The following is a 26,437-nucleotide window of genomic DNA, read 5'->3' as shown; positions in this document are numbered from 1 at the left end:
TCTCACCTTGTCCTGGGCTGCCTGCCTCCTCACCCCAGAAAGCATGAGTCACAAACTTCGCACTGCTGCTCACAGCCCTACTGACATGGGACAAAGTCTGACGAGATAGGCACAGGAAGATGTGCACAGGTGGTTGGGGAGCCTGCACTGTCCCTTGCACACCACCTCATACCAAGGAAGATCTACCGCAGAGGTCCCTGCAGACACCACGGGCCTACGTGTGCCTCTCTGTGTCTGGATGGCATGAATGAAGTAGGAGAGCCCTGCTTCCAACTTAGACACAGGAATGAGGCCCATGATCATGGCTTCCCAGTGGGGTTTCATTGCTTTAGCAACAGCCAACAATGTGGCCAACAGCTGGGGACAGAACCGCTGCTGCTGCTCTGCTTCATGTCAAGTCCTACAGAAGAGATTGCCTCTACTTCGTTCCCTGTCCTATTTTCTCACTACATCTAGACATCATCTAGAGCCCAGGCATCAGTCACTGAGACTCTACCAGGGAAGACCCTGGACTGTGCTGTCACCTTATGGGCAGGGCCATCCTCAACACAAGCTCAGATATTTGGGAACAGCTACTGTCAATGTCTTTTCAAGATAAGGTTTCTCTGCAGGGCGCATGCCTTTAATCACAGAACTCAGTCTGTGAGTGAGGCCAGTCTGGTCTACAAAGCAAGTTCCAGGACAGCCAAAAGTGTTAAACAGAGAAACCCTGTTTCAAAAATAAATAAATAAGGTTTCTGTGCAGCTCTGGCTGTCCTTGAACCCAGAAATCCACCTGCTTTTACCTCCCTAAGTGCTGTGATTAAAGGCATGTGCCACTACCCCACCAACAAATCAACAAGTTTTTTTTTTTTTTTTGATGGTTTGTTTGTTTTTTTGGTTTTTCAAGACAGGGTTTCTCTGTTTCTCTGTATTGCTTTGGAGCCTATCCTGGAACTTACTCTGTAGACCAGGCTGGCCTAGAACTCAGAGATCCGCGTGCCTCTGCCTCCCGAGTGCTGGGATTAAAGGCATGCACCACCAATGCCAGGTTTCACCAAGTCTTTTAAAGACAAGAGTCTTATATGTGTCCCGAACCAACTTTGACTTTATTTCTGATCTTCTGCCTTCACTTCCTCAATGTTGGGAGTTATGGGTGTGTACTTCCAAGGTGCTGGGATGGAACCCAAGATCTTGTGCATGCTAAGCAAACACTCTGGCATCAGCCCTGGAAACAAAGTTCTTATTATGGTGTCATGCTTAGGGTTTAAGAAGCCTGGGAGACCTTCCATAGAGGCCAGTGCTAGACAGGACACAACTTCAACACCTTCATTTGATGAAGAGACCCTGAGTATGGCACTGGAAGAAGTCAAGCTGAGAACGGAACAGGTGACCACAGGTTCACAGTAATCCCAAGAGCATCCAAGGACTAGGAAGCAGATGCAAAGGGACAGCAAGGTCAGCCATGGCTCTCTGAGTTGATTGAGGCTAGAGGCAAGAGGAAGGAAGGAGACCCCAAGGTCCATCTGCAGTACCAGGTGACATCAGCCCAAGACTAAATTTTTCAGCATTCCATCTGTGACCATGGCAGCAATCTGTGTCAAAGGACACCTCAATTCTCTTTTGAGGCATCAAGAACTTGGGAGCCAAAGGGCAATGGGGTTTTCTAGTCTGGTAGAACATATGGGATGGGGAGTTTGAGGTAATTGGGTGTGGAGATCACGCCATAGAGGGGTGGCCTATATGCCACGTGAGGAGACTTAGCAAGTGGGACCTGGGACCTTCTGCTGAATGGAAGGCCTTCCTAGGGACACAGGCTGAAGCTGACTCCAGTGGACAGAGCAGGAGGGCAAAAGATTCAGCTGTTCCAACTCCCACAGCATCCACAGGACCTTATCAGTCCTGCCTGTTTGCCTGTGAGATATGAACTGATCGCTGGTCTCATAATCAGCTGCCTGCTTTCCTTGCTGTGTAAATGTTTGCCCCAGGGCATAAAGCCCAAGATAGAATCTGACTTCTAACCAGAACAGGTGGAGTTTTTTCAAGTAGAATCTAAGGTGGCCAAGGAAACAGGCCAAGACTGCCCTGAGTTACAGAGTGAGTTCTGTCTGTGGCCTAGCCTGGGGCTCCTCCTGGTATTCCTCTGGCCAAAGTATGCTATAGTTTCTGGGCCAGGTGTTAAGCAGCTGGTTCTGGTCACAAACCTGGAATCAGCAGGCAGCAAGCTCAGATGTCAAAGGTTGAGGGGCTGGAAAGCCCTGAGGCTAATTCCCCATCTTCCCTGAGGACTGGGGCATGGGTCTCCCTGTACTTGGGAGGACAGATTTCATTTCAGAAGTACTTCAGGCAACAACCCACAGTTTTTGTTTTTCTGCACAGAGCACAGCCTCTCCCCTGAAAAACATCTGCCTCCTGCCCCTGTACACTGAGTAGGGGCTGGAAGGAGACAGTATGGCTTGCTGTGAAGCCCTAGGCAGTGCTAGATTTATTTCTGGGCCTGACGCTTCATCCTGCCCAGCTTCTCTTTCCCATAGGCCTGAACTCTCAGTCTTGTTTATCCATTTGGAAACTGAGGCACAGGGATAGAACTGAATTCTAAAAATCTACAACTTTCCAATTTCCAGAAAAAGAAGAGATGGGGCCAGATATGCTCAGCCTGGCAGTGTGAGCATGTGTGACACACTGAAGTGTCAAGTGCAAACACCATCCTCCCCTTTTGTCTTATAACCCACAAAGTACAACTTGTGGAACAAACGTGTGGTCACTATGACCTCAGCACCAGTGTGAATACATAGCAAGGGCTCTGAGAGATCCACAACCCTGGGAACAGCCAAGGGATCCAAGGCATTCCCATGGGCCAGGTGGCTGAGGTGGCATCCTCTAGCACTCTGAAATTGCCCCTCTGCTCTTGAAAGGATCTGCTTGCTGCCCTTGCTTTTCCATGGTCCAGGACAAGGTATACCCCAACTCCTGAGTTCAGACCATTTTCATCTATATTTTGCTTTCAAAGTAAAAACCTATATTTCCCTTTCATTTTGGCAATATGGTCTTTGGTTGGTTGTGTGCTGTATGTGCCAGGCACACTTTACTCTCAGTCTGGCAGGTTCTCAAACACAGACAGAGGCCAAAAGTACAGGGAGAGAAGCTCTGCTTCAAGCAGATGGATAGCCTGGACCCCTGCAGACCTCTGTCCTGCGATACCAGCACTCTCCTCTCACTGACACCCCCCTCTTCTTCCAGGCCTCTGTTCACATGGTCAGTTCTGCCAGTCTGTGGACTGACTCCAAGAGCCACACAATTCAATCCTCTAATCCTTGTGTGTCATGGTAGGAAGGTATACTTCGAGTGGGTATTATAGAGCCAAATTAGGTTCTATGGAATTAACTCAAGCAGGGTCAGAGAGCCACAGCCTCAGTGGCCAGCATTCATACAGCAAGGACTTGCCTGGCTCCCCACAGCAGTCTGCCTTGGACCCAGCAGCACTAGTCTCTGGAGGTCACCAACTGGATGTGTAACCTAGCAGTTACCCAGAAGCAGGTATGTGGTTTGGTTAAAAATCATTCTTCTATCAAGAAGCACCGTGGCACATGTCTTTATTTGCAGGACTTAGGAAGCAGAGGCAGCAGCCTGGTCTACAGAGCTAGTTCCAGGACAATCAAGGCTACACACAGAAAAACCCTGTCTTGAAAAACAAACAAATAAACAAAAAATAGCACAGTTACAATTCAAATCCTTTAGGCTCCCTCTTTAACTTGGTTTGCTGTGTATCTGAGTAGAGGGCTTTTAGGAAGCAAACTGAAAAGCCCCAACACCTAGAAAGCCGAGGCAGTTGGATTGCATTAAGTTTGAGGTCAGCTTAAGATACAAGTAAGTGATTGCCTCAAACACAACAAAAGGTTCAAATGTCCCCCCCCCCCCCGAAATGTTCCATTTGATGGTTCAAAGTGTTAGCTGCTCTTGCAGAGAATCCAGGTTCAATTCCCAATACCCACATGGTGGAGTTACAATCACCCGTAACTCCAATTCTAGGGGATCCTATACCTTCTTCTGGCCGCTGGCACCAGGCACACATAAATTAAAAGAAAAAAGGTTTGATGCTTACCAGGGCTACATAGTGAGCTCCTGTATAAAATAACAAAACTAAGTTGGATTCTACAATGTTATTTTCCTGGCCTATGTAATGTAATGTAAGAGACATTAGGCCTGGCTTGTGAATACTGCCTCAAAACCTTCTGGATGACAGAATCTGTGGCCTCTGCCTTCAGGTGCTGCAAGATGACCTCTAAGACCTTGAAATGCCATTTTGGAGGGGTTTGGGCCATGTGAGCAGCCAGCCACTTGTACATAACAGAGTCCCAACAAAACCCTTGGGTGCTCAGGCATCTCTGGATGTCTCAACATTTGCAGGGAAATTGGCTATGATGCTACCAGGTAGGAGGGTCAGTGGGGGAGATACTTCTCCAGAGACTATAAACAGGACTTTCCTGGAAGCTGCTGCTACTGGTAGCCAGACTTGTGGATACACTGTTAGCTACTTCCCTTGGCTGCTTTAGTCTCTGTCTTTTCACCACGACAAAGCCAGACTTTTCCGTGAGTTTACAAAGTGCTGTCTCACAGCTTTGCTTGCCTCCTTAGTAGCAAATTTAGTGAAGTGTCTGAAGTATCTACCAAATGAGTCAATGTTTACCTAAACATCATTTTGAAATTCTTTTAAATGAGGTAAGTTTCTAACCAGGAAAATGAGGCAAAGCTGACTTTCCTTAGGTGACATATGACTGTGGCCATCAGCCATCCAGGCTAGTGGGAAGGGACCTGCTTCCAACAAAACCAGAACTCACCACCACCCTCTGAGGCATCCTGTTATAATCTTTTCCTCTGTGGAGCTCTGGGCTCTGTGATACTCTCTAATCTAGGCATGAGGTTACCCAAAAACCAGGCATTAAGCCCCAAGACATCTTGTCCCCCAGGGCCAACTATAAGCACAGTCACACCCCCAACAAGGTGCCCCGCAGCAGATCCATCTTGACAAACCAACTCTGAGTCTTCACCTTACTAACCAAATCATGATCACATTTGTGCACTGGAGACTGTTCTACTGCTGCGTGAGTTATCTGTCACCTCATGGACAAGGAGGAAGGTTTTTTCAGTAGGACACAGAATACATGAAAAACAAACTAGTTCCTCTGAAAACAACCAAGGCTATGCTATCAAGTCCTCCACACATACCCCTGCTACACTAATACATCAAAGTCAGTGACCTTATCTTAGCTACCCTCTCAGGCAGCTATGCAGTCAGGCACCATTTGTAAAGAACTGCTCAGCTCACTGCCCAGCACCAGGGATCAGTGTGGAACTTCATCCACATTGAAGTCCACAGTGCTCCACAGACAACCGTCCTCTCAGTGGCAGCAATATCTTTGTCCAGAGTTCTCATCCCTTGTGGATGGAATTCCTGTGTAAAAGCCTGCAACCCTGCTGCTACGAACATGAGCAGGGCTCCTTCCCTCCCTCTCCTTTTCCCTCTCCCTGGTTTTGAGACAGGGTTTCTTTGTATTGCTTTGGAGGCTGTCCTGGAACTCACTCTGTAGATCAGGCAGACCTCAAACATCCACCAACTGGGGACAGTCTTTCAATTCTCAATTTTAATTAAAAAAAAAAAAATATTAACTTAATTTTAGGATTTCTGTTTGTTTGGGTTTTTTTTTTTTTTTTTTTGGAGACAGGGTCTCTCTATGTAGATCAGGCTGGCCTCAAACTTAGAGATCCGCCTCCCAAGTGCTGGCTCCAGCAATGGCTCACTTTTTTGTTTTTTTGTATAGAAGACCTGGCTGTCTTTAGAAGTCACTCTGTAGACCAGGCTGGCCATGAATATCCGCCTGTCTCTGCCTTCTGAGTGCTGGGATTAAAGGTGTGAGCCACCAATGCTTCTTCTTCTTCTTCTTCTTCTTTTTTTTTTTTTAAGTTATTTTATTGTGTGTTCATATGGGAGCTTGTGCCACAACATACACATGGAAGTCAGAGACAACTGGTAGGAGTCATCTCTTGTCTACTATGTGTGTCTCAGGTATCAAATTCTGGTCATTGGGCTTGTTGACAAGTGCCTTTTACCCATTAAGTCATCTTGTTGGCTCATTTTTGTTGTTTTCTGAGACAGGTTATTACTACGTAGCTCAGGTCCAAACTTGTGATCATCCTATCTCAGCCCTACTCCCAGTCCAAAGCTAGGCATATAAGGGTGTATTAACACCTATAAGTCATTCTGGTTTCAGTATGCATTTTCTGATGTTCTGATGCAAGCAGGGACCCTGGTACCCCTTCTCATGGTAACTGCGTCACCAGGAAATCCTATCAAGAGGCATGTCTTCACACTCCTTGTCCTGTTTATATCAACTCATCTTCTCATGGTCTGGCAAGAGCCTGCATCATTGTGAGGGAATCATCCCGTGGTACATAGATTTCTGAACTCTAATTTCTCAGCCATTAAGGATGGGTAGCTTCTATGTGGAAGACTCAAGGACTGAAGATCAGATGGTGGTTTCTCCTAGCACACTGTTTTACCTTTCTGAGTTTTACAATCAACTATTTCAGAGGAAAATGTAAGAGGGGCCAAGTGTTGCCTTCTCAAGTGGCTACCCAAAACCTCAGGAGGACTCACTTCAAAGCCCATCTTGCTTTCCCACTAATCTTCAACAGTTTCCTTCACTTTAGTTTTAAGTTTCCTCACAAGAACACTGTTAGAAATCAGACACACATGTGCATGCACGCAATCATACAAAGAAGTAAAAATAAAACTTAAAAAAAAAAAAAAGGATAGATCACAAAGGTCCTTGGATTTTTACATACTCCATATCTAAAAACATTTGAACAAGCTAGTCCCTCTACACAGTAGTCCTCATTTACTTCTGTGTGGCATCTGCCTGAGAGGGAAAGGTAGCAATCAGAGCCGACTACTTCTTCCACCCATACTACATTTTCAGATCTAGATGGGCACTCTGTGCCAGGATATGTATGTAGAGTTCATGGGCAGCCTGCAGGAGCTGCTTTTCTCCTTCCACCAAGTGGGTCTCAGGGATCAAATCTAGGCCATTAGGCTTGCTGTCAGGTAGCTGCCCACTGAGCCAATTTGCACTCAAAGGTCTTGGCACAACTCCTCTAAGCTGTTTCACGTGCTGACTCTTCTCAAATTGTGTGAAAGCTGACAACTCTCCCTCTGGATGACTCAAACTTTGCTTCTTAGGTCAGAGGATATTGTCACCAGAAAGATTCCAATTAAGGGGCTGGCATTGGCCAGTGTGCATTGGAAAGGTGAGTTAAGACACCATGCAATGTAAAGAAGAGCAAGTCCCGAGAGTTTCATGCTTCCCATCTGCTAGTCAAGGCCTGCATGGGAACCACAGCACCACCCACAGAAGAATACCATAGTCTGATGGCAGCTTTGGCAAATCTTATCAGATAGGCTTCCCTCCAAGAAGAACCTGGCAAGAAACAAGACAAGGTCCACAAACCCAACATCTGGATGATCCTTAACACAGGCTGAGGGAGAACCACAAAGATGCCAGACGCACAGCAGGAAAACCAGAGGCTTGTTTGCCATGATCCACCTAGCCACAACCTCTCAGCATTCATTGCCATTCCAACAGATGCACCTACTGCTGCTACGCAGGGCCTGTTCTTCCAGACCAGCCCTTCTTCAAACACAGCAACTAGCACGCCACCTTTGTTGACACGTATAAGCCTCTCTATCCTGCCACCTGCCCTTTCCTGTCAATGTGGAAGATACTTGTGTACATCCCTGCTTCAGATCCCAAGCTCTCTGAAGAAGGGCATCAAAACATAAGCCTTCAGTGTTGCTGAGTACCAGGTCCTATGCTCTGTGCTTCACACAGTGACCCCATAGTGACCCCTCTTGGCACTGCCTCAGCTTACCTGTCCTTGTACTTGATCACGGCATCCACAATCTTCTTCATTTTCTTGGTAAGGTTAGGTGGGTTAGGGGACAGTTTCTCAGCAGGTGGCCGTCCACGCTTCTTCTGCTTCTTGCTGTCATCATCTTTGTCACGGCTGCGGGTGCTGGTGGTCGGGGTGGAGGAGCCGGCCTCGCTGTCCCGCTTGCGCTTGCGTGAGGATTTCTTCTGCCGGACCTCCTCTTCGATCTCCTCCAGCGTGCCCTCCTCGATGGCCTTCAGGGTCAATAGTGGTAAAATAGGACAGCCAGCACCCAGGTCGACAAAGAGAGGCCGCGATGCACGCTCCTGGGGCCCAGCTAGGGAGGGAGGTGGCCCCCATACTGACGTCCTTCCAGCATGGCTGGCTCAGGACACAGCATCTATTGGGAGCCCCAACTTGTCTCCTGAAGGTAGGAAAGGCCAGTGCACTTCCACTTTGATGCCCCACCCAGTGCCCATTCAAAAGGCTGACTACATAGGATCGTGAACGGACCAGGCAAAAGCTTAGCCACACGAACACAGGCACCTGGAAGACCCTAGCTCTGTCACCATCTACTTAAAAATTTTAGAATTAATTAATTAATTGTGTTGTGTATGCATGTGTATGACAGTGACAGAGGATGGAATTCGGGTCACCAGGTATACTGGCAATCACATTTATCTATTGAGTTAACTCACCAGTGCCCTGTGGTGGTTTGAAAGAAACTGACCTCCAAAGGGAGTGGTACTACTAGGAGGTGTGGCCTTGTTGGAGGAAGTATGTCACTGTCCAGGCAGGGTTCGAGGTCTCATACATGCTCAAGCCACACCACTTCCTGCTGCCTTCAGGTCAAGCACTCTGTCTGCCTACATGCCCTCATGTTGCACCTTGATAATGGACTAAATCTCTGAAAATGTAAGCTACCCCAAGTAAATGTTTTTCCTTATAAGAGTTGCCGTGGTCATGGTGTCTCTTCACAGCAAAAGAAACCCTAAGACATGCCCTCCTATTTAATTTTTGAAATAGTGATTAAACCACTTTAGCTTTTGATCAGTACAGAGTGCAGTGGCATCAGGTACCCACAATGCCAAGCAGCTATCACTCTTAGAACCCTCACTTAGGCATCTAAGTATACTTGCGGGGCTGCAGCTCACACAGCATGGGTTTACTGTGCTGTATGCATATCTCCTGTCACTTACTAATATTATTATTGCTTATTTGTTTTGATACAGGCTTCTATGCAGCCCAATCTCCCTTGCCTCTACTTTGACACCCCAAGTTATGGGTAAGGCATGTGCCATCATGTCTAGTTTTCCCATCCTTATCTACAATGTCATCTTCCTTTTCTCGCTCTACTTTGGTGCTACATATGAGATTCAGCTCTCAGGTAGAGGTGAACTTAAAACAGTGTCCTGGAGCTGTGGCATTAATGTACAGATGCTTGTCTGTTCACTCCATCTTTCAGTGTACTAACTGCACTCATTTAATTCAGACAAGTTCTTAGACACTTTAAAGTGGGTCCTTTTCTTCTTTTTCATTTTTAAAGGTTTACTTTAGTTTTACCTCTGTATTTGAGATACCAGAGACCAGAACAGAGAATCAGATTCCCTGGGGCTGGAGTTAATAATGGTAGCTGTGATGTGGGTGCTGGCAACTGTACTTGGCCCTCTGAAAGAGCCACGAGTCAGTGCCCTTAACACCGAGTCACTTCTCTAGCCTCATCTTGTTACAGCATTGGGGATGAGACCCAAGCTCTCACACGTATGCCAAGGCTCCCTGAGCTACATGAGCCACACCCTTTCATGGCTGCTCAGGCTGAGACTTCCAGTAGGCTCTTCAAGTCAGCTTCCTCATAGTGAAGAACTGAGGTAAAGGGCATGTCAAACAACAATAGTTAACTTTCAAGGAATATTCTAGGGGAGCTTGAGATCAGGAGAGGGACCTGGATTCAAAAGTCATTGTTTCACACCTAAACTGTGGTGGTGTCCAGGCATAGGGCTACATGCTGAAGTCAGATGGACCCTGGCCCTCAGACAGTGAAACCTCACAAGAAAAGTGACAACTAAGTTTCAAGCTGAAGCAGGGTGGAAAGAGGGAAAGTCTCTGGGCCAAGAAAGCAGTATTAGAGCATTTAGCAGCAGATGTGAACAATGATTTAAGACTGTTCCCCAAATTCATGTCTACCCAGAACTTCCTAACTTGACCTCATAGAAATGAAGTCCTTACAATCTGTTAATAATTGTGTTTGGACAGGGAATAGCAGTGATTGAACCCTAGGCCTCAAGCGTGACAGGCTAGCACTGAGAAGCAGCTACAGTCCCCTTCTTATTACTCTTAATTACATGCATGCATGGGCATCAGATCTACTGGAGCTGGAGATAGTGACAGAAACTGAATTTGGGTCAATACATGCTCTTAACCACTAAGCCATTTCTCCATGCCCTCCATCCTCTGTTGAGATAGGGGCAGAGACTAGGGAGAGGTAGCTACCAGCCTAGAGTTGTATTCCCAGAAGCTGGGAGAGCCAAGGATATTGCCCAGGACCCCTAAGGCAAAATGACCCTGCCAGCAATTTGCCTTCAGTCTCCTTGTTCTCCAACAGTGACAGAATATCTCAAAACTGTGCTGAATGACACAATAACGGTACTTTATCAGAGCAGCTCTAGAAAGAGACTGCAGGGGGTTAGTGCCAGATAGCAGTCAGATAAGCTGTAAGATCTGTACATACAGAGTGAGTGGCCTGAAGAGGCATGAATCACATGCTTACTAATAGCACAGGAGAGGGCTGATTTTAGAGATTTCATTATTGTAAATGATTTTTTTAAGACAGGGTCTCCAGTAATTGAGAGTGGCCTTGAACTTCTCATCTTCCTATCTCTATCTCCCAAGTGCTCCCAAGTAACAGGCACGTGCTACTATACCTGGCTTTATAACTGTGAATTTAAAATGTAAGATGTGCTCAATGTGCAAAATATTCTCTTCAGTAAATGCTGCCAGGACTGCTGGATATGCATACATGGCATTAAAACTGGACCCTGTTTCTCATACTTATAAAAACTCAAGATGGATCAGAGAACTTTCTTATTTGTTTGTTTTTTGAGATAAGGTTTTCTGTTTGTAACAGCTCTGCCTGTCCTGGAACTCACTGTGTAGACCATGCTGGTCTCAGAGACCCACCTGCCTCTGCCTCCTAAGTGCTGGGATTAAAGTTGTGTGCCACCACTGCCCGGTTCACAGAACTTAATGTGTTAATGAAGAGGGCTGCGAGATATCCCAGTAGGAAAATATCTGTTTTACAAGACAAGGATCTGAGTTTAGATCTCCAGAACCCACATAAAAGCCAGGAATGATGGATGCATCTTTAGTCTTGGTATATGTGGGGTGTGGGACACAGGCTGTCCTAAAGTTTAATGTCCAGCCAGTTTAGCCAACAGAAACACCAAAAGGGACTGGAGAGATGGCTTGGTGATTGAGAGCAATGGCTGCTCTTCCAGAGAATCTGGGTTCTATTACTCATACCATCATATAGATGGTTCATGACCATCTATAACTCAGTTTCAGGAGATCTGATCTGGCCTTCATAGACAGACACGTACATGTAGGAAAAACACCCATATAATAAAATAAAAACAAATAAATCTCTAGGAACAAAAGGAAACACCAAGAGATGCTCAAATTCATGAAGTGTTCTTTTTTTTTTGTTTCTTAAGAAACATATATATATATGAGAGAAAGCATTTTGTCTACATATAATATATGCCTGTGTACCACATGTGTGCTTGAGGAGGTGAGGTGGTGAGTCTTAATGGGTGCTGGGAATCAAACCCAGGTGTGTAATGGGATATTCACTTTGTCTCCTTCTGTGGCACTGACCACGCCCATTGGGAAGGTGGAGCCAGGGGCGGAAGTGACCTGTGGAAGGAGGTCTGGGGGTGGGGGCTCTCTTGCTGGCGGAATGCAGAGAAGAGCACATCCAATGGAACTTGCTGGTGATCATCTGTCTAGGTTGTAAGTTATTTCTCCCTGAATAAATATCTATTCGGCCTATTTGTTTATCCTGATCCTTATTTAACCGCAATACAGGTGCTTTTCAGAAGTAAAAGTATAAACCTTTCAAAACAAAAGGCAAAAGTCAGGCCTGGTGGTACACACCCATAATCCCAACACATGGGGAGACAGAGGCAGAAGGATCACTATGAGTTTGAAGACAGCCTGGGGGGGGGGGGGTGGTGGTGAGGGATAACAACTACCAGGCCAGCTAGGGCTCAAATATCAGATTCTATCTCACAAAGTATAAGAATAAAAACAAACAGAAAAGAGGGATAAATCTTTGTGACCTTGGATTTGGCAAGGCATATATATGTATATGTATATATTTATTTATTAAAGATAAATAGCACCACCAACATGGCTCCTGAGAATTTGCCACCAAGCCCCATGTAACATGATAGAAGAGAGCAATCTCCTGTAAGTCCTCTGACTTCCTTGAGTGCCATGGTACATGCGTACCTGCACTCACAAACAAATATCATACATATACACAACAATAACAGATAGCTTCAAAAATGAAAAGCCTTTTGTGATTCCAAGGATATCAAGAAGGTAAAAGGAGGATGGGGTGCTCAGGGGTTAAGGTTTATATACTGCTTTTGCAGAGAATCCTAGTTCAATTCCCAGCTCACAACCCTCTAAAGTGAAATTTGGTGCCCTCTTCTGGCCTGCAGGCATACATGCAGCTAGAACACACTATACATGAAAACAACAACAAAAATATTAAGTACTGCTCATCAGCAGCACATAACTAAAATGCAACAAAGAAGATTAGCATGGTCTCTACCAAGGATAACAAGAAATTCATGAAAAAAACAAACAAACAAACAAACAAACAAAAAAAAAACCTCCAGGTGATGGTGGCACACCTTTCATTCCAGCACTCTGGGGACAGAGGGAAGGGGCTCTCTGAATTTGAGGCCAGCCTGGATTATAAATCGAGTTCCAGGACAGCCAGAGGTACACAGAAAAACACCGTCTTGAAAACCAACCACCAAAAAACCAAACCAAAAAAAAAAAAAAAAAAAAAAAAAAAAAAAAAAACAAACCCAAAAACACACCACCAACAACATAAAAAGAAGTCACCAAGTGCAGAATAATGACTGCCAGGATGAGGCAGATAAAGGAGTTAAGAGCTTTTTTGGGGAGTGATGAAGCTGCTCTAATGCTGAAAGGAATGCTGCTTGACACGTAAATTCCATCTTGAAAACCTGTGTATAAAACTTAGCAGATGTACTAATTTGAATGTAAAGCTACCCAGTGCTTTGCATATGTGGAGCAGATGACAACTCCATTAGGCGCCATGACCTTATCACAGAAAATACCGTCGTCTTGGTGGTTCTGCCCTAGCTCTAGAGTTTGACTTACTGGCAGGTTCTTTTCTTTGACAAAGTCTTGCTGGCTTGCACTAGAATTCTCCTTAATTCTCTTGCCTCAACCTTGAGAGTAGACCTGAGACACCATACTGGTTTCCCTGGTGTGTTCTCTAGATGAAGACCTTCTGAGCTCCAAGGAGGGGCCAGAGCTGCCTGCATCATGCCTTGATTTCACCTGTCTACTCCTAAAGAGCTGCTTCCAGGCTGTGCTTACAACATGACTTCAGGGCTAGATTTCGAATCACTAGCTTACACTCCTAACACCAATGCCAGTCTTGAGCAGATACTTGGCACTGCTCAGCTATTACCTCACCATCTGCAGCTACTGCTGCTTGGACAACTGCCACATACTCAAAAGCATGTTTGTTGCCTTCCTCTCTGAGTGCCCAGGGACAGTCAGCTTGGCAAGCAGGCAGGGACCTGAAACCTCTGCCTTCTCCAGTGTCAGACTATGAGCCCAGCTCCTGGCCACTTCCAGGGAAACTTGCTGGTTGTTTATCAGGGTCTCTTATTAGTCAACTACATAAAGAGGTAAGCACCCATACTTGGAGAGCCCAGGAGAGCAGATAGCATGCTAGGTGCTGCACGGTAAACAGTATGGCTCTTCCCTGTGGTAGCTATGGAGGTAGAAACTAAAGATACTTAGAAGCCATGCAGTGATCAAAACAGCCAACAATGTGGGAAGGCGCCAGCTGGGATGACCCAAGAAGGCCTGGCCTCTGCTCCCAGCCCTGCCTGGCATGATCAGTGTGGCACACAGCCCTCTCAGGCATGTACCTTGAGCCACTGCTTCTCTGTCAGCGAGTCACTGTAGTCCACCTCCTTGCGGTGGCGAGAACCACGGCCAAACATTTTCTCTTCTTCTTCCTCACATGTCAGCCGCTCTACCTCAGCATCATCCTTGATGATCCAGGATGGGAGCTCATCCTCTTCCATCAGGCGTGGCTTCCGCTTGGGGTTGCGGGCCTCTTCACGCCGGCGATCCAAGTCCATGCGCTGTGATGAGGGTGGTGGGTGAAAGGGTAGAAACAAGTCAGCAGTGAGCAATAGCCCTTGATGTGGCTCTCACAGGGACCACCTCACAGCCTGTAGGAACACTAGGTGTTGAAGAGAAATGCAACAGTGCTTCATTTTGGGGACTGACTGGACCTGCTACAGCAGGTCTGCTACAGCAGACCCTGGTAAAGGATTCTATCTTGAGCACAAGTATGTCCACAGCACGGCTTTGGAGGAAAACACTAGCCCTACTGGGGCTGAAAGAGTCCCACTGAACTTCATATTAGCGTATAGCAAGCAGCATGGGGAATCTGTGGCCAAGGACCTAGACAGCCCCTTAGGCCTACAGAATCCATTCAACTCCCCTATAAAAAGAGGGAGCCTTTGGGCAATAAGACCACAGGATCTGAGGACCACATACAGAAATGGCAGTGTGCTGTCCCTCACTATCTCTACAAGATGAGGGTCTGAAGGCATGAGAAAGCTACATCAGCTCCAATAGCCACAGGGAAACAATTATCATCGAGTCTTGTGTGATCCCAACCCAGGTGCTCACCATAAAGAGGTCAAACTCTTCTTCATGCCGGGCAATCATCTGGTTAACGGTCTCATCATCAGGTACCTCATCTTCCTCCTACAAGATTTGAAAGCTTTAGTCTGACTGTGGCGGGGCCAGGCTGGGTGGTGGCCAGGCTCAGAGGTGAGCAGCGGTGTCCGTCCATAGGAGATGAGCTGGAGGTCCCAGGCTGGCTGCGGTGGAGGATCCCACCAGTCAGCAAGAGGCACACACATACACATACACACACGCACGCTCTGTGGGGTCAGGCCCTTGCTGGCCAGACTCAGCGAGAAGCCGAGAATTGAGTGGGCGTGGAGACTGAACTACCCCTCTCACCTTTAGAGGTGGCTCCTCCAAGTCGGGGTTGACGCCCGCTGGCGGAGGGGCAGTGTGGGCGAAGCTGGCACTGCCGCTGCCCGTGCTGCAGTGTCTGCTCTGTGGATAAATACAGGACTTCAGTCTCCAGGGCTGTCAATGCAGCATCTGTCACCAGCAGTTTAGAAAAAAACCCACTTCGAAGGGAAAGCAAGTGTGCATCCTTTCTGCTCAGCCCACACTCCCTTTACTCCAAAGGGACGCAAAAAAAAAAAAAAAAAACAAAAAAAAAAAAAACAAAAAACAAAAACAAAAACCAAAAAACCAAAAAAAAAAACCAAAAACCAAAACACCAAAACCAAAAAACCAAGAGTGCAAAAAAGGTACAAAACCAAAAACAAAAGCCTCATGCATCCACCACTCACGCTGGGCCAGGCTGGCACCATGCTCACCTCATCCTGCTCCTCATGCTCCAGGATGGCTTGTAGGAAGGCTCGCCGCTCATGGCTGGATGACTTCTGGTCAAACATGCCAGCCTGGATAACTTTCTGGTCCACATTGAGTTTATATTTCGCAGCGGCCAGGATCTTCTCCTCCACACTGTTAACGGTGCACAGGCGGAGTACCCGCACCTCATTCTGCTGCCCAATTCGATGGGCACGATCCTGTGCTTGCAGATCCTTGGGAGAGGAGGTGGATCAGTCTGAGGAATTCTAGAAATCATGTTTAGCCCTGGCTTGCAGCTACTTGAGCCAGGAACCCCAAAACGTATCTGCCCCTAGGGGCCTGGTAGGGCCTTGTGTAGCCTAAAACTTTCCTGGGTCCCAATGAATATTTTTTTTGGGGGGGAAAAAAACAAAGCAAAAAAACAAACAAACAAACAAACAAACAAAAAAAAAAAAAAACCAAAACCAAATTATCTATTTTAAGTGTAAGTTTGGGGAGGGGGGGGAGGGAGGGGGAGGAAGAGAGAAAAGAAGAGAGAAAACATGTACCCACTGGGCACAGAGAAGGTGTCAGAGAACATAGAACTGGAGATGCTGTAAGTCACCTGATACAGATGCTGGGAACCAAACTCAGGTGCTCTGCAAGTATACGCTCTTGATTGCTGGGACACCTCTCTAGTCCCTGAATATTTCTTTTTTGAAGAAGTTACCCTAGAGTAACACCCTGAGCAGCCTTTGTCAAACATCCACAGCAAGGCAAGTCACAGCTGTGTGAATGGCACTTCTGTGCATTCTGGGCCTGGGCAAACAGTTTTGAGCCTCAGATCCTACAGTTTCAGTACAGACAGCACAGATGGGTGTGAGGAGTATGGTACAAGAACTAGAATAGTCAGCTCCTGACAACATGGCTGCCAATGTTATTTCTGTCATTTCTAGCAGAGTGACAGTGCCTGCAATTCTCTTTGGGCAAGAAGTTGTGTGGGCAGGCTGGGTATCAACAATGATCTTCAATTTGAGACTCATGTGATCATAGGAACTTGTTCGACAGCTGGCCCCAGGTACGTTAGGATGATTGCAGGCAAGGCTGGCCTTGATAATGTGCCTCTGCTTGACCAACTCTTAGGAAATGGTCCATTGGCAGCATCTGGACAGAAACTACAGACACTCATCACAGTGAGGACAGTGACCGAGGCAATTTCACCATCACAGGATAATTCCTACTAGGTCTACAGGCTGTGGCAAGGACATGTTAGAGACTATCAGTGGGAGTGGGTCAGCCATACAAGCAACTAGCACGTGAAGGCAATGCCTCATGACTGTAGCAATCACTTATTTTCAGGGCTAATCTAACTAGAGTAGTCCTCTTTCCTCATGCTGCGAATCTTTAGTACAGTTCATGTTGTGGTGACCCCCCCCCAACCATAAAATCACTTTCATTGTTACTTAATAACAGTAATCTAGATACGGTTATAAATTATAATGTATATAACTATTTTCAGAAGGTCTTAGGTGACCCCCAGTGAAAGGATTGTTCACATGATCCACTGGTTGAGAACCAAGGGACTAGAGGGTCCTTGCAAAGTATCCCAAGAAGGACAAACAAAATCCCTAGTGGCTATTAAATGGACACTGAATAGACAGAATATATAAACACCTGCCTGTTGGGCTAGAGGAAAACTATCTTGGAGCTGCTAGATTCTGGGGCATACCTTGCAGCAGAGGCAACAGACAAATAGCTTTACATGTGTCCTCTGGAGCAGTGTCTGGCAGATGCAGAATGACGATGGGAATGGGGACACTAGTTCACACTATATACAAGCATTTGCATTAGAAAATAAACCAATATATTATACCTATATGAAGAGATAGGGAAAATTTGCTACTCATCTTCAAATTGTTAAATGTACAAATCAGCACACCCTGGTGTCTTCTGCATGGGGGCCCCAAGGCAACTGTTGCTAAAGAGCAAGAGAAGTAATGAACAGAGCAAAGAGCTTGTCCAGGTCCAGTTTCACTGAGTGGGACTGTGTGGGATACAAGACAGGTCTAGAAGGGCTGCACCCCAGTGACAAGTCATCTTCATTCCTGTGGAGTAGACTGTTTTCTACTTTTTCCCTCAGTTATATGATCCAAGAACTGTGTGGCTATTGTAATGTTGACGATGGAGCCTGGAGACGAATGTGGGCCACAACAGGGCTCTCTATTTCTGTGCTAGTTACTGCCCATGTGCATCCAGGAATAAACATGGAAACTGAAAAGAGAAGCCTCCCCCAGTCAGGGTGCAAGGTCACACAAGCAGAAGGGGAGCTCCTGACCACCATGCCCCCAAAAATGTACTTTTCATGGCTCCTAGATTAGGGAGAACATCAGGGAAGCAGTGCTTTTACCTGGTGGGGATTCCAGTCACTGTCAAAGATGATCACAGTGTCAGCTGACTGCAGGTTGAGGCCCAGCCCCCCAGCACGGGTACTGAGCAGGAAAATGAAGTACTCAGAGCCAGGCTCATTAAAAGTTTTGAGCAGCATGCCCCGGTCCTCTGCTTTTGTGGTTCCTAAGAGGCACAGGAGAAGAGGGTCAGGAGGTGCCCTAGGGCGAGAGATGCAAAGGAGCTTATGCCTTGGCATCAGGGACAGTGTTGCAGGGCACAAGAACCACAGCTGTCCTCTACAGGGTAAAAGGGTCAATCAGACCATGACTTGGAGGCACAGCATATATTATTATTGAATTATCACCACATCTATCTCAGGAGATAAAAAAAAAAAATGAGCCCCACAAATCAGTTAGTTGTGTCTTGTATGACACAAGCCACTGGAAGAGGAAGATGATGGCAGGCTCCTGGACTGTCATCTCCAGATGTAATGTCCCCCTGACTCACTTCTCCCTTCCCTTCCCTTCCCTCCCCTCCCCTCCCCTCCCCTCCCCTTCCTTCCTTCCTTCCTTCCGTCTTTTCTTTTTTGGCCTTTCCAAGACAGGGATGGCTTCTCTGTGTAGCCTCGAAGCCTACCCTGGAACTTGCTCTGTAGACCAGGCCTGCCTTCTGACTCTTGTTCACTCTCTATGAGGACGGACATCAAGTGGCTGACAAGGATGAAACTGTGTCCTGACAAGGATCATAGTACTCAGCATTAGTAGTATGGGGTGGTGGGATGAGTCACTAGTTACAGTGCCAAAAATTATGCATAAGAGCTGTGCACACTGCAGCCTTCCTTGGGCTCCTAGCTAGCAGAGGGCATACTTGTCACTTATGGCATAAAGCAGCCCAGCCCTCTGATGGCATTCCAATTCATTCTGACCTTCCCCTACTCCTTGAGCAGCTCTGCCTGTGGCCTTAACACTACATGCAGCACACATAGCTGAGACAAAATAGATAAAAGTCATTAGGCTCCTCCTTGATGGGACAGGAGGATCTGGTGCTCACAAAAACAGGAGAGGGAGCTGAAGAGACCCAGCCATTTGGACGTCAGCAGCATTTGGACAGCACTGAGATGTGTGAATACATAGAACAGGATGTTGGCTTAACAAAGGTAGCCCTGGGGCATTTTGAGGGGCTGGGAACAGGCGTGTGTACACTTAGGGTAGCATGTTTTAGATGAGGCTCTACAGAGTCAGAAAAAAAGATGAAGCAACAACCAAGCCCAGGCTGGTGGTTCACATCTCTATAAACTGCAATAAGAAAGGTCCAGAGGATGAGGAGGAACGGGAGCAAGGGGAGAGGGAGGTCTAGAGTAAGGCACACACAGCTCCTGAACCCAGTAAGGGCTCTACTAGGGAAAACAGCTGCTAAATGTTGTAGGTCCCAAGATTTGCAAATCTCTCTATCTCCCCAGGCTGACAGTAGACAGTGTGGGAAACTAGCTTTAGGGCCTCAGTCACCACTTGTCTGCAAACAACATGGGCCTCTTCCTCCCTGAAGCATGAGGAGGGTGGAAAGACACCCTGTGGCAGCTGGGACACAGTGCGCATTGGACAGTGCTTGACCTTGTCTGCAAGCAAGCCATGGTTCCATTGTAACTGAACCTCATTCAGTTCTGGCCAGGCCTGTGAGAGGCTATGGCAAAGCAGTATACAGGGAAACCAGCAGGTCCAGAGCTGGGGGAAAGTTGGTGTCTCTGCTGGCAGCATTGAGCAGGGTACAGCTTATCTAGTGATGAGGCCAAAATGGAGGAGAGCATGCATCTGGATGCAGGTCTATTGGAGCTGGAGGATTCTCAAGGCTCCATGTTAGGGGTGTTCTTATGTTCATGCCCATGTGATGAAGGTTTTTGAGATTTCTGCTGAAATGGCATGGCTAGAACATATGACACTGAACCAGCATTGTAGTGAAGACTACAGAGAACAGGAGTCTAAACAAATACCTTCAGGCCCCCTCCCTGTTTCAAGCGCAAGGATGTTGTTGGATTCAGCGTATCCACTGGACTACAAGTCCATGTAACCAGGTCAGGAATGAATCTCTCAAGCAGGCTGCCTTCTACTCACCATCAAGCCTGAGGTATTTGAAGCCACGGTATGCGAAGTAGTCTTCCATGATGGTCATAAGGGAGGTCATTTGGCAGAAGAGTAGCACTTTATGGTTGGTTGCACGGAGTTTGGGTAGAATTCTATCAAGAAGTTCAAATTTCCCTGAGGCACGGTACAGGTCCAATCTAGTGCATGGAGGAAAGGAAAGAGTTGAAAACATTCAGACGGTCAGTCACACATCTATGAGCTCAACAATAGCTGCCTAGGAGATTCAAGGGTAAGGAGGTGGTTTCCCAAGCAGACCCACCCACAGCTAAAGCTAAACTCAGGCCACTCTCAATCAGGGTATGACACTAGTGACATGTACATGTCATTTCACCAGGTCATAAAGAGAATAAATTAAGTATGATTAAACATGATGTCAAGAGGGCCAGCGAGCTGGCTCCTGGGTAAAGCATTTGTCCTGTAAGTCTGCTGACATGAGTTAAATCCCTAGAACCCATGTAAAGGTAGAAAAAGAGAAAATGCGCCAGAAAGAAACAATGCCGAGAGGGTGGATATGAGTTGGAGTTGCTTCCAGGATGCTGGGTCTGCCAGCATCTGGTTAGAAAGAACAGCTGACACTAAGAACTGGACTCTAGACTAAAGAATCCCAGGAATCTCTCATTTCCTCTAGCTTTAGACATGTGGAAACAGGCTGAGTGGCAGGGACAGTGGGATAAAGCAGTGTCTGAGATGTATTAAATAAAAGCCATATGACATAAACATATACAATACAGGTCCAGAGGACTTTCTGAAGCTAGACCTGGCGGTGCATACCTATAATCTCAGCTACAGCAGGAGAGCATAAGACCAGACTTGTAGAGGTCCTACCTCAACATCAAGAGGGCTGGGCATGCACATGAGAGTGAAGTACTTGCAAAGAGCACCACTGCCCTTCTAATCCCACATATGCCCTTATAGGCGAACAATGAAAGGCTGGAAATGTGGCCTCAACTTCAAGAATGGTGGCATCAAGGCTCTTGGTGACATTCTAAATCTGGCATCCAGGGCTACAACTATGGACTTATAGAAGTGTGGTCTGGAATCAAGCATGACATCACATACCAATGGTCCCAGCACTTGGAAGGCTGAGGCAGAAGGAATCCAACTCTTTCAGGAGGGAGATGAGCCCAGTCCACACTTTGAGACCATGTTCCAACAACCCAAAAGAAAGAGAAGTGGAACCTGTGCCTAAGGAAGCTGCAGGTTACACTCTCATAGGGTATCAAGAGTACTTATGAAGAGTGGGTGGATTTAGGCTCAGGTATTACAGAAGCTGTCTAGGGTTACACTGTGGGCAGCAGAGCCATGGTCCAGAGGCCAGTCTGATAGCACATTCTGCCTTAAATACCAGATAAATGTTAACCACAGCATCAAAGCCACTGAACAAGATTACAGACCCCTCCTGGCAGACTGCTGCCCACCCCCCAGAGCTGGGAAGCTTCTCACCCTTGCACGATGCCGCCGGTGAACCCCAAGTGCTCAGAAAAGGACTCCTGCAACAGGACAAGAGATGGATCAGTGCCAAGGCAGGAAAGGAAGGGGCTGCCCAGTCAAGCCCATGGTCCCGGCTGCTATTGCAGAGGACCGAGAGTCCACCCTGGTGGCCAATTGTGGCCTGCAGTAGCCCCGAGTCCAGATATGGATGTCGTTGGCCTTAGTGCACCAAATGCTTTTCCTGTGATGGATGGGAAGAAGACTACATGACACTCAGGCACCAATGTGAACACCTCAGACCACCCTGAAATAGAACTCCAAGGCATTGCAGGTCTAGAATGTTCCTGAAACTGTATAGCAAGAATACAAACACATGTATGCTTTTCGGGAGCAAGAGTCCAGATTCTCCAAAAGCAGTTACTCATGATGACTGTGGACTGTGGCCACAGACTTGACTGATGTCCAAGGCAGCTCTTTATAACTGGGTGTGAAAAACTCTGTTAGGGGCATGTGTAACCTCAGGATTAGGAACACATTCCAAGGGAGAAGGCCCCAAGCCCACAGAAAACGCTGAGACTCTTAAGCATGGAGCTTTAGAGACATTTATTTTCAGCCCTGTAAGGGGTTTGTTAAACACCTATTGGAATGGGCACACCCAATGCCAGAGCACATGCTTACATGTGAGGACCCTTGGCTACATCGGCAGGAACACTGACATATGTATTGTGTACCAACAAGGAAAACTCAATGGTGACAGATGTATAGACAGTGGCTAGTGAGAATACCTTACGCCCTTTTTCATCTGTTTTTTTTTTTTTTTTTTTTTTTTTTTGGAGACAGGGTTTTCTGTGTAGCCCTGACTGTCCTTGAACTTACTCTGTAGACCCAGCTAGCCTCGAATTCAAGAGATCTGCCTGCCTTTGCCTCCTGAGTGCTGGGACTAAAGGTGTGTACATACCACCATGCCTGGATGCCTTTTTATTGTTGTTTTGAGACAGGGTATCTATACATAGCCCTGGATGTCCTGAAATTCAATATGCAGACTAGGCTGACCTTGAACCCACAGAGGTCCACTTGTGTTTGCCTCCCCAGTGCTGGGATTAAAAAAGTGTGGTACTATGCCCAGCTTCTTTATTTATTATATATACAGTGTTCTGCCTGCATGATGGCCTGCAGGCCAGAAAAGGGCAGCAAATCTCATTATAGATGGTTGTGAGCCAACATGTGGTTACTGGTAATTGAACTCAGGGCCTCTGGAAAAGCAGCCAGTGCTCTTAACCTTCAGTCCCTCCTAAAGCTATTAAGGACACCATAAGGCCCAAGGAGACAGATGCCTTTGTCCCTGAAACCCCCGCTGAACAATTATGAGGATCTGAGTTTGGATTCCTAGCATCCAGGTAGCTGATGGGGGTAACTGCAGAGGTGTGGAGGTGGAGACAGAGGGATCCATGGAGCTCATTAGCCATTCTGTCTACCTAACCAATGAGCTCTAAAACTAAGGCAGAGATTAGCAGAGAAAGACACTTGACAACCTCTGCCCTTTACATACATGCACACACACGCAAATGCACACAGGCATCAGGGACAAGCAGCCCAGTTCTGCCTGCAAGAGCTCAGCTGTTGGGCTGCTGCCTTACCTCAATATGCTGGAACATGTATGGGTGGTTGCAGATCTTGCGCAGCTGCATGATAGTGTTCATCAGGGTCTTGGTGCCACCTTTGCCCTGCAGAAGCACATGAGATGGTTCAAAATGGGGTCCTGCCTTTGGGCAAGACAGAGGCAGGGGATTGGGCAGGGTGGTAGGGGAAGGACTCAGACCAAGCTGGTAGTTATCTTTGTGGCAGGACTACAGGAAAGAAGAGGCAGAAGTCCTAAAAGATTACCTGCCACATGGAATGAAAGGAAACAATGTGGCTAAAAGCTTAGGGCAAGCACAGGCACTTTGTACAACTCCAAAGAGAAAGAAGTGATACTTTGTGCCAAGAAGAGAGGTAAGGAACACAATGCTTCAATGCACAGGTAAGAGAGGGGATTAAAAAAAAAAAGCCTGAGAGAGACAAACTTAGGGCTATAGGGCTATAGTTGGCATACTGGGTACAGACTGGAGGGGTTGGTGTTTCCCTACAGGACAAGCCCAGATGAGAGTAGGTGGAGGCAGACACTTTGAATGCTCTCAAAAAAGGGCTGATCTGCCCTTCTCATTCTTTCTAATGTCAGCTTGACCTCAGCAATACCAAGAGGAAGACCAAGGATGCCATGACTGCTGAGGGAGCTCTTTACTGGCTAAGTCAAGCTCCAACTCTAGATCAGTTAGACCCTGTGTTTCCTATTTTCATGAGGAAGGCAGTATCTTAAACAAGGTGAACACCAGAAAGCAGTGGCTATTTGAAGGCCTGAGGGACCAGGGCCAGTCATGTGAGGCCTCTGAACAGGGTGCTAAATGCTCTGAATCCCATGGTGCTCTCGACCCACCCTCCCCTCCACAGTCAATCAGGAGGGGAATTTTAAGAACATGGAACAAACCTTCTTGTCCTTCTCGGAGCCATCAGTCAGTAGCACACCTTTGGCCTGCATATGACGGTACAGCACACGCTGCAGGGCTGACATGTCACATTTGATGACATATTCCACCTGTGGAGCAAAAAGTGCTCTGAGGTCATATAATCTCAGACTGAGCTGCTTGTGCCACCAAATGGAGCCTTGTTTTCTTTTGTTTTGGCTTTTCGAGACAGGGTTTCTCTTTGTATCTCTGGCTGTCCTGGCACTCATCCTGTAGGCCAGGCTGGCCTTGAACTCAGAGATCCACCTGGCTCTGCCTCCCAAGTGCTGGGATTAAAGGCATGCACCACCACTGCATGGCCCAACTGGAGCCTTATGACCAGTATTCTGATTAGGATATAGAGTTGAGGGAGGAACTCTGATACTGGGGAGAATTGGAATGAAGAGAAGATAAAGAAGATTCTGGGCCAAAATGGGTAAGCTGTTCACATCCTGGAGGGTTCTTCATAGCTTGCCAGAAAATAAAGGGTGAGGTGAACCAGGCAGGCAAGCCAAGTGTGGATCATCTGACTGCTTTGACACTGGAAACAGACCCACAAATGGTACCCTGTTGTTTTTGCCAACACCTACCTTCTCAGGTAGCTGGGCTTCAACTTCTTTCTTGAGCCGCCGCAGCAGGAAGGGCCGCAGCACCTTGTGTAGGCGACGGATGATGAGGATGGTCTCCTCTTCATTCAGGTCCACCTGGATGTCAGACAGTAAATCATAACACTATCTCCAGAAGAGGGATGCATGGGAAGGGGCAGCTGTGTCATGTCTAAGGGCCAGATGTCATCTTGCTAGCCATAGTTCCATTTTAGCTATTTATTCTTTTTTTTTTTTTTAACAAATTTATTCTGTTAGCCGGGTGGTGGTGGTGCACACCTTTAATCCCAGCCCTCGGGAGGTAGAGGCAGGTGGATCTCTGTGAGTTCAAGGTCAACATGGTCCACAAAGCTACTGTCTCAAAAACAAAAACAAAAACAAAAAACAGACAGATGAGTGAGTGTGTGTGTGTGTGTGTGTGTGTGTGTGTGTGTGTGTGTGTGTGTGTGAGAGAGAGAGAGAGAGAGAGAGAGAGATTCGGGTTTTTAATAGAGGGTCCCTTGCTGTAGCCTTGGCTGTCCTGAAACTTGATCCATCCACCTCTGTACCACCAAGTCCTGCTCCTAGGGCTCCATTTTAAATGAAAATCAGGAAGGAGAGACAACTAAGATGCCTGAGCTTTTTTGTTGTTCTCTGGTCACTACATGTATTGGAAAAAAATTTCAATTTCCCTTTCACAAGGCCTGTTGCTTCAGCATGCCTCCAGAGAGGATGGGGACTTGTGGATGAGAATAAGGGATGCCTTTCTATAACCTAAGAAGGCCTTAAGAGGAACAAATGGCAGCTAGCATCAGCCTCAGAATTTTGCCCAGGCTCACTGGCTAGTTGTTTAACACCTTTACAATGCATATAGCTTGCTGTGGGCTAGCAGTTCAGATAAAGATGTGTCTTCTCCCAGAAGAACTGCCCTCCCATAATATGGAGAATGTGGCCTACAGACTCAGTCCCATCTCACAGCATCTGGACAAGACACTAGCTGTAGTATTCTTTGTAAACAATGTCAAAGCCTGAACCCGCAGATGTCTTAACTACACTTTCTGAGTTCAGTGAGACCCTCACAGCAAAAGCTGATCCTTTTGGAGGTTCCAGTCCCCACTGGAGTCCTGATGACTAAGGAGTTTTGCTGCTGTTTGGCCAGAGGATACACATGGTCAATCCCAGAGTGGCTCAGACTGGGATGGTTTCTCAGCAGCCACTTTCCACCCCAGGCAAACTCACCTTCTCTCCTGTCATGGCAAAGGGTGCGTTGAACCACTGTTCGAAGGTGCTGCAGCTCTTGAAGATGGTGGGCAGCAGGAAGTTAAGCAGTGCCCAGAGCTCAGGTAGCTTGTTCTGCAGTGGTGTGCCTGTCAGAAGCAGGCGCCGAGGGGCCACGTAATGTGTGTTGAGAACCTGTGTCAGCTTACAGTGGTGGTTCTTCATGCGGTGTCCTTCATCCACAATCATGTACTTCCAGCGGATCTGCAGGGCCAAGAGGAGCTGGTGAGAGGAGGTGCCAGGGCTGCCAAGTGACCAGCATGTCCAGTGGGAACCACCAGACACAGATTCTCCAGCACATGAAGTGGGACACATGGTAAAGAACTGAGCCTAGGCTGTGCTGTCAGGGGCACAAGAGAAAAAGTACTCTGGCTTTCCAAACAATTAGAGGAAGTAGTGCTGAGCACCTCAGCCCACAATGGGGAGGTGTCTGGAACACTGACCACAAGAA

The 26,437-nt window shown here is 47.1% G+C and overlaps 1 protein-coding gene across 6 annotated transcripts in view; it reads right to left on the bottom strand.

Annotated features, from left to right (window-relative positions):
* Smarca4 (SWI/SNF related, matrix associated, actin dependent regulator of chromatin, subfamily a, member 4) overlaps window positions 1-26,437 on the bottom strand; it is a 98,400-nt gene that overhangs the window by 9,078 nt on the left and 62,885 nt on the right. For 4 of the 6 annotated variants that reach the window (XM_051196812.1, XM_051196809.1, XM_051196807.1 and 1 more), the window contains exons 19-30: window positions 25,948-26,190; window positions 24,715-24,828; window positions 24,109-24,216; window positions 23,222-23,308; window positions 21,597-21,643; window positions 20,124-20,290; window positions 18,035-18,198; window positions 15,654-15,881; window positions 15,223-15,321; window positions 14,884-14,961; window positions 14,109-14,327; window positions 7,906-8,159 (exon numbers count right to left, since the gene is read on the bottom strand). In XM_051196812.1, coding sequence (XP_051052769.1) covers window positions 7,906-8,159; window positions 14,109-14,327; window positions 14,884-14,961; window positions 15,223-15,321; window positions 15,654-15,881; window positions 18,035-18,198; window positions 20,124-20,290; window positions 21,597-21,643; window positions 23,222-23,308; window positions 24,109-24,216; window positions 24,715-24,828; window positions 25,948-26,190 — 1,808 coding nt within the window. The remainder of the gene's footprint in view (window positions 1-7,905; window positions 8,160-14,108; window positions 14,328-14,883; window positions 14,962-15,222; window positions 15,322-15,653; window positions 15,882-18,034; window positions 18,199-20,123; window positions 20,291-21,596; window positions 21,644-23,221; window positions 23,309-24,108; window positions 24,217-24,714; window positions 24,829-25,947; window positions 26,191-26,437) is intronic. The other 2 variants (XM_051196810.1, XM_051196811.1) reach the window with 1 other exon arrangement.

Source organism: Phodopus roborovskii, unplaced genomic scaffold (assembly GCF_943737965.1).
Source record: "Phodopus roborovskii unplaced genomic scaffold, PHOROB, whole genome shotgun sequence".
NCBI classification, from domain to species: domain Eukaryota; kingdom Metazoa; phylum Chordata; class Mammalia; order Rodentia; family Cricetidae; genus Phodopus; species Phodopus roborovskii.
Note: the sequence above shows the minus strand (reverse complement) of the source record. Positions and strands in the feature narration are given on the sequence as shown.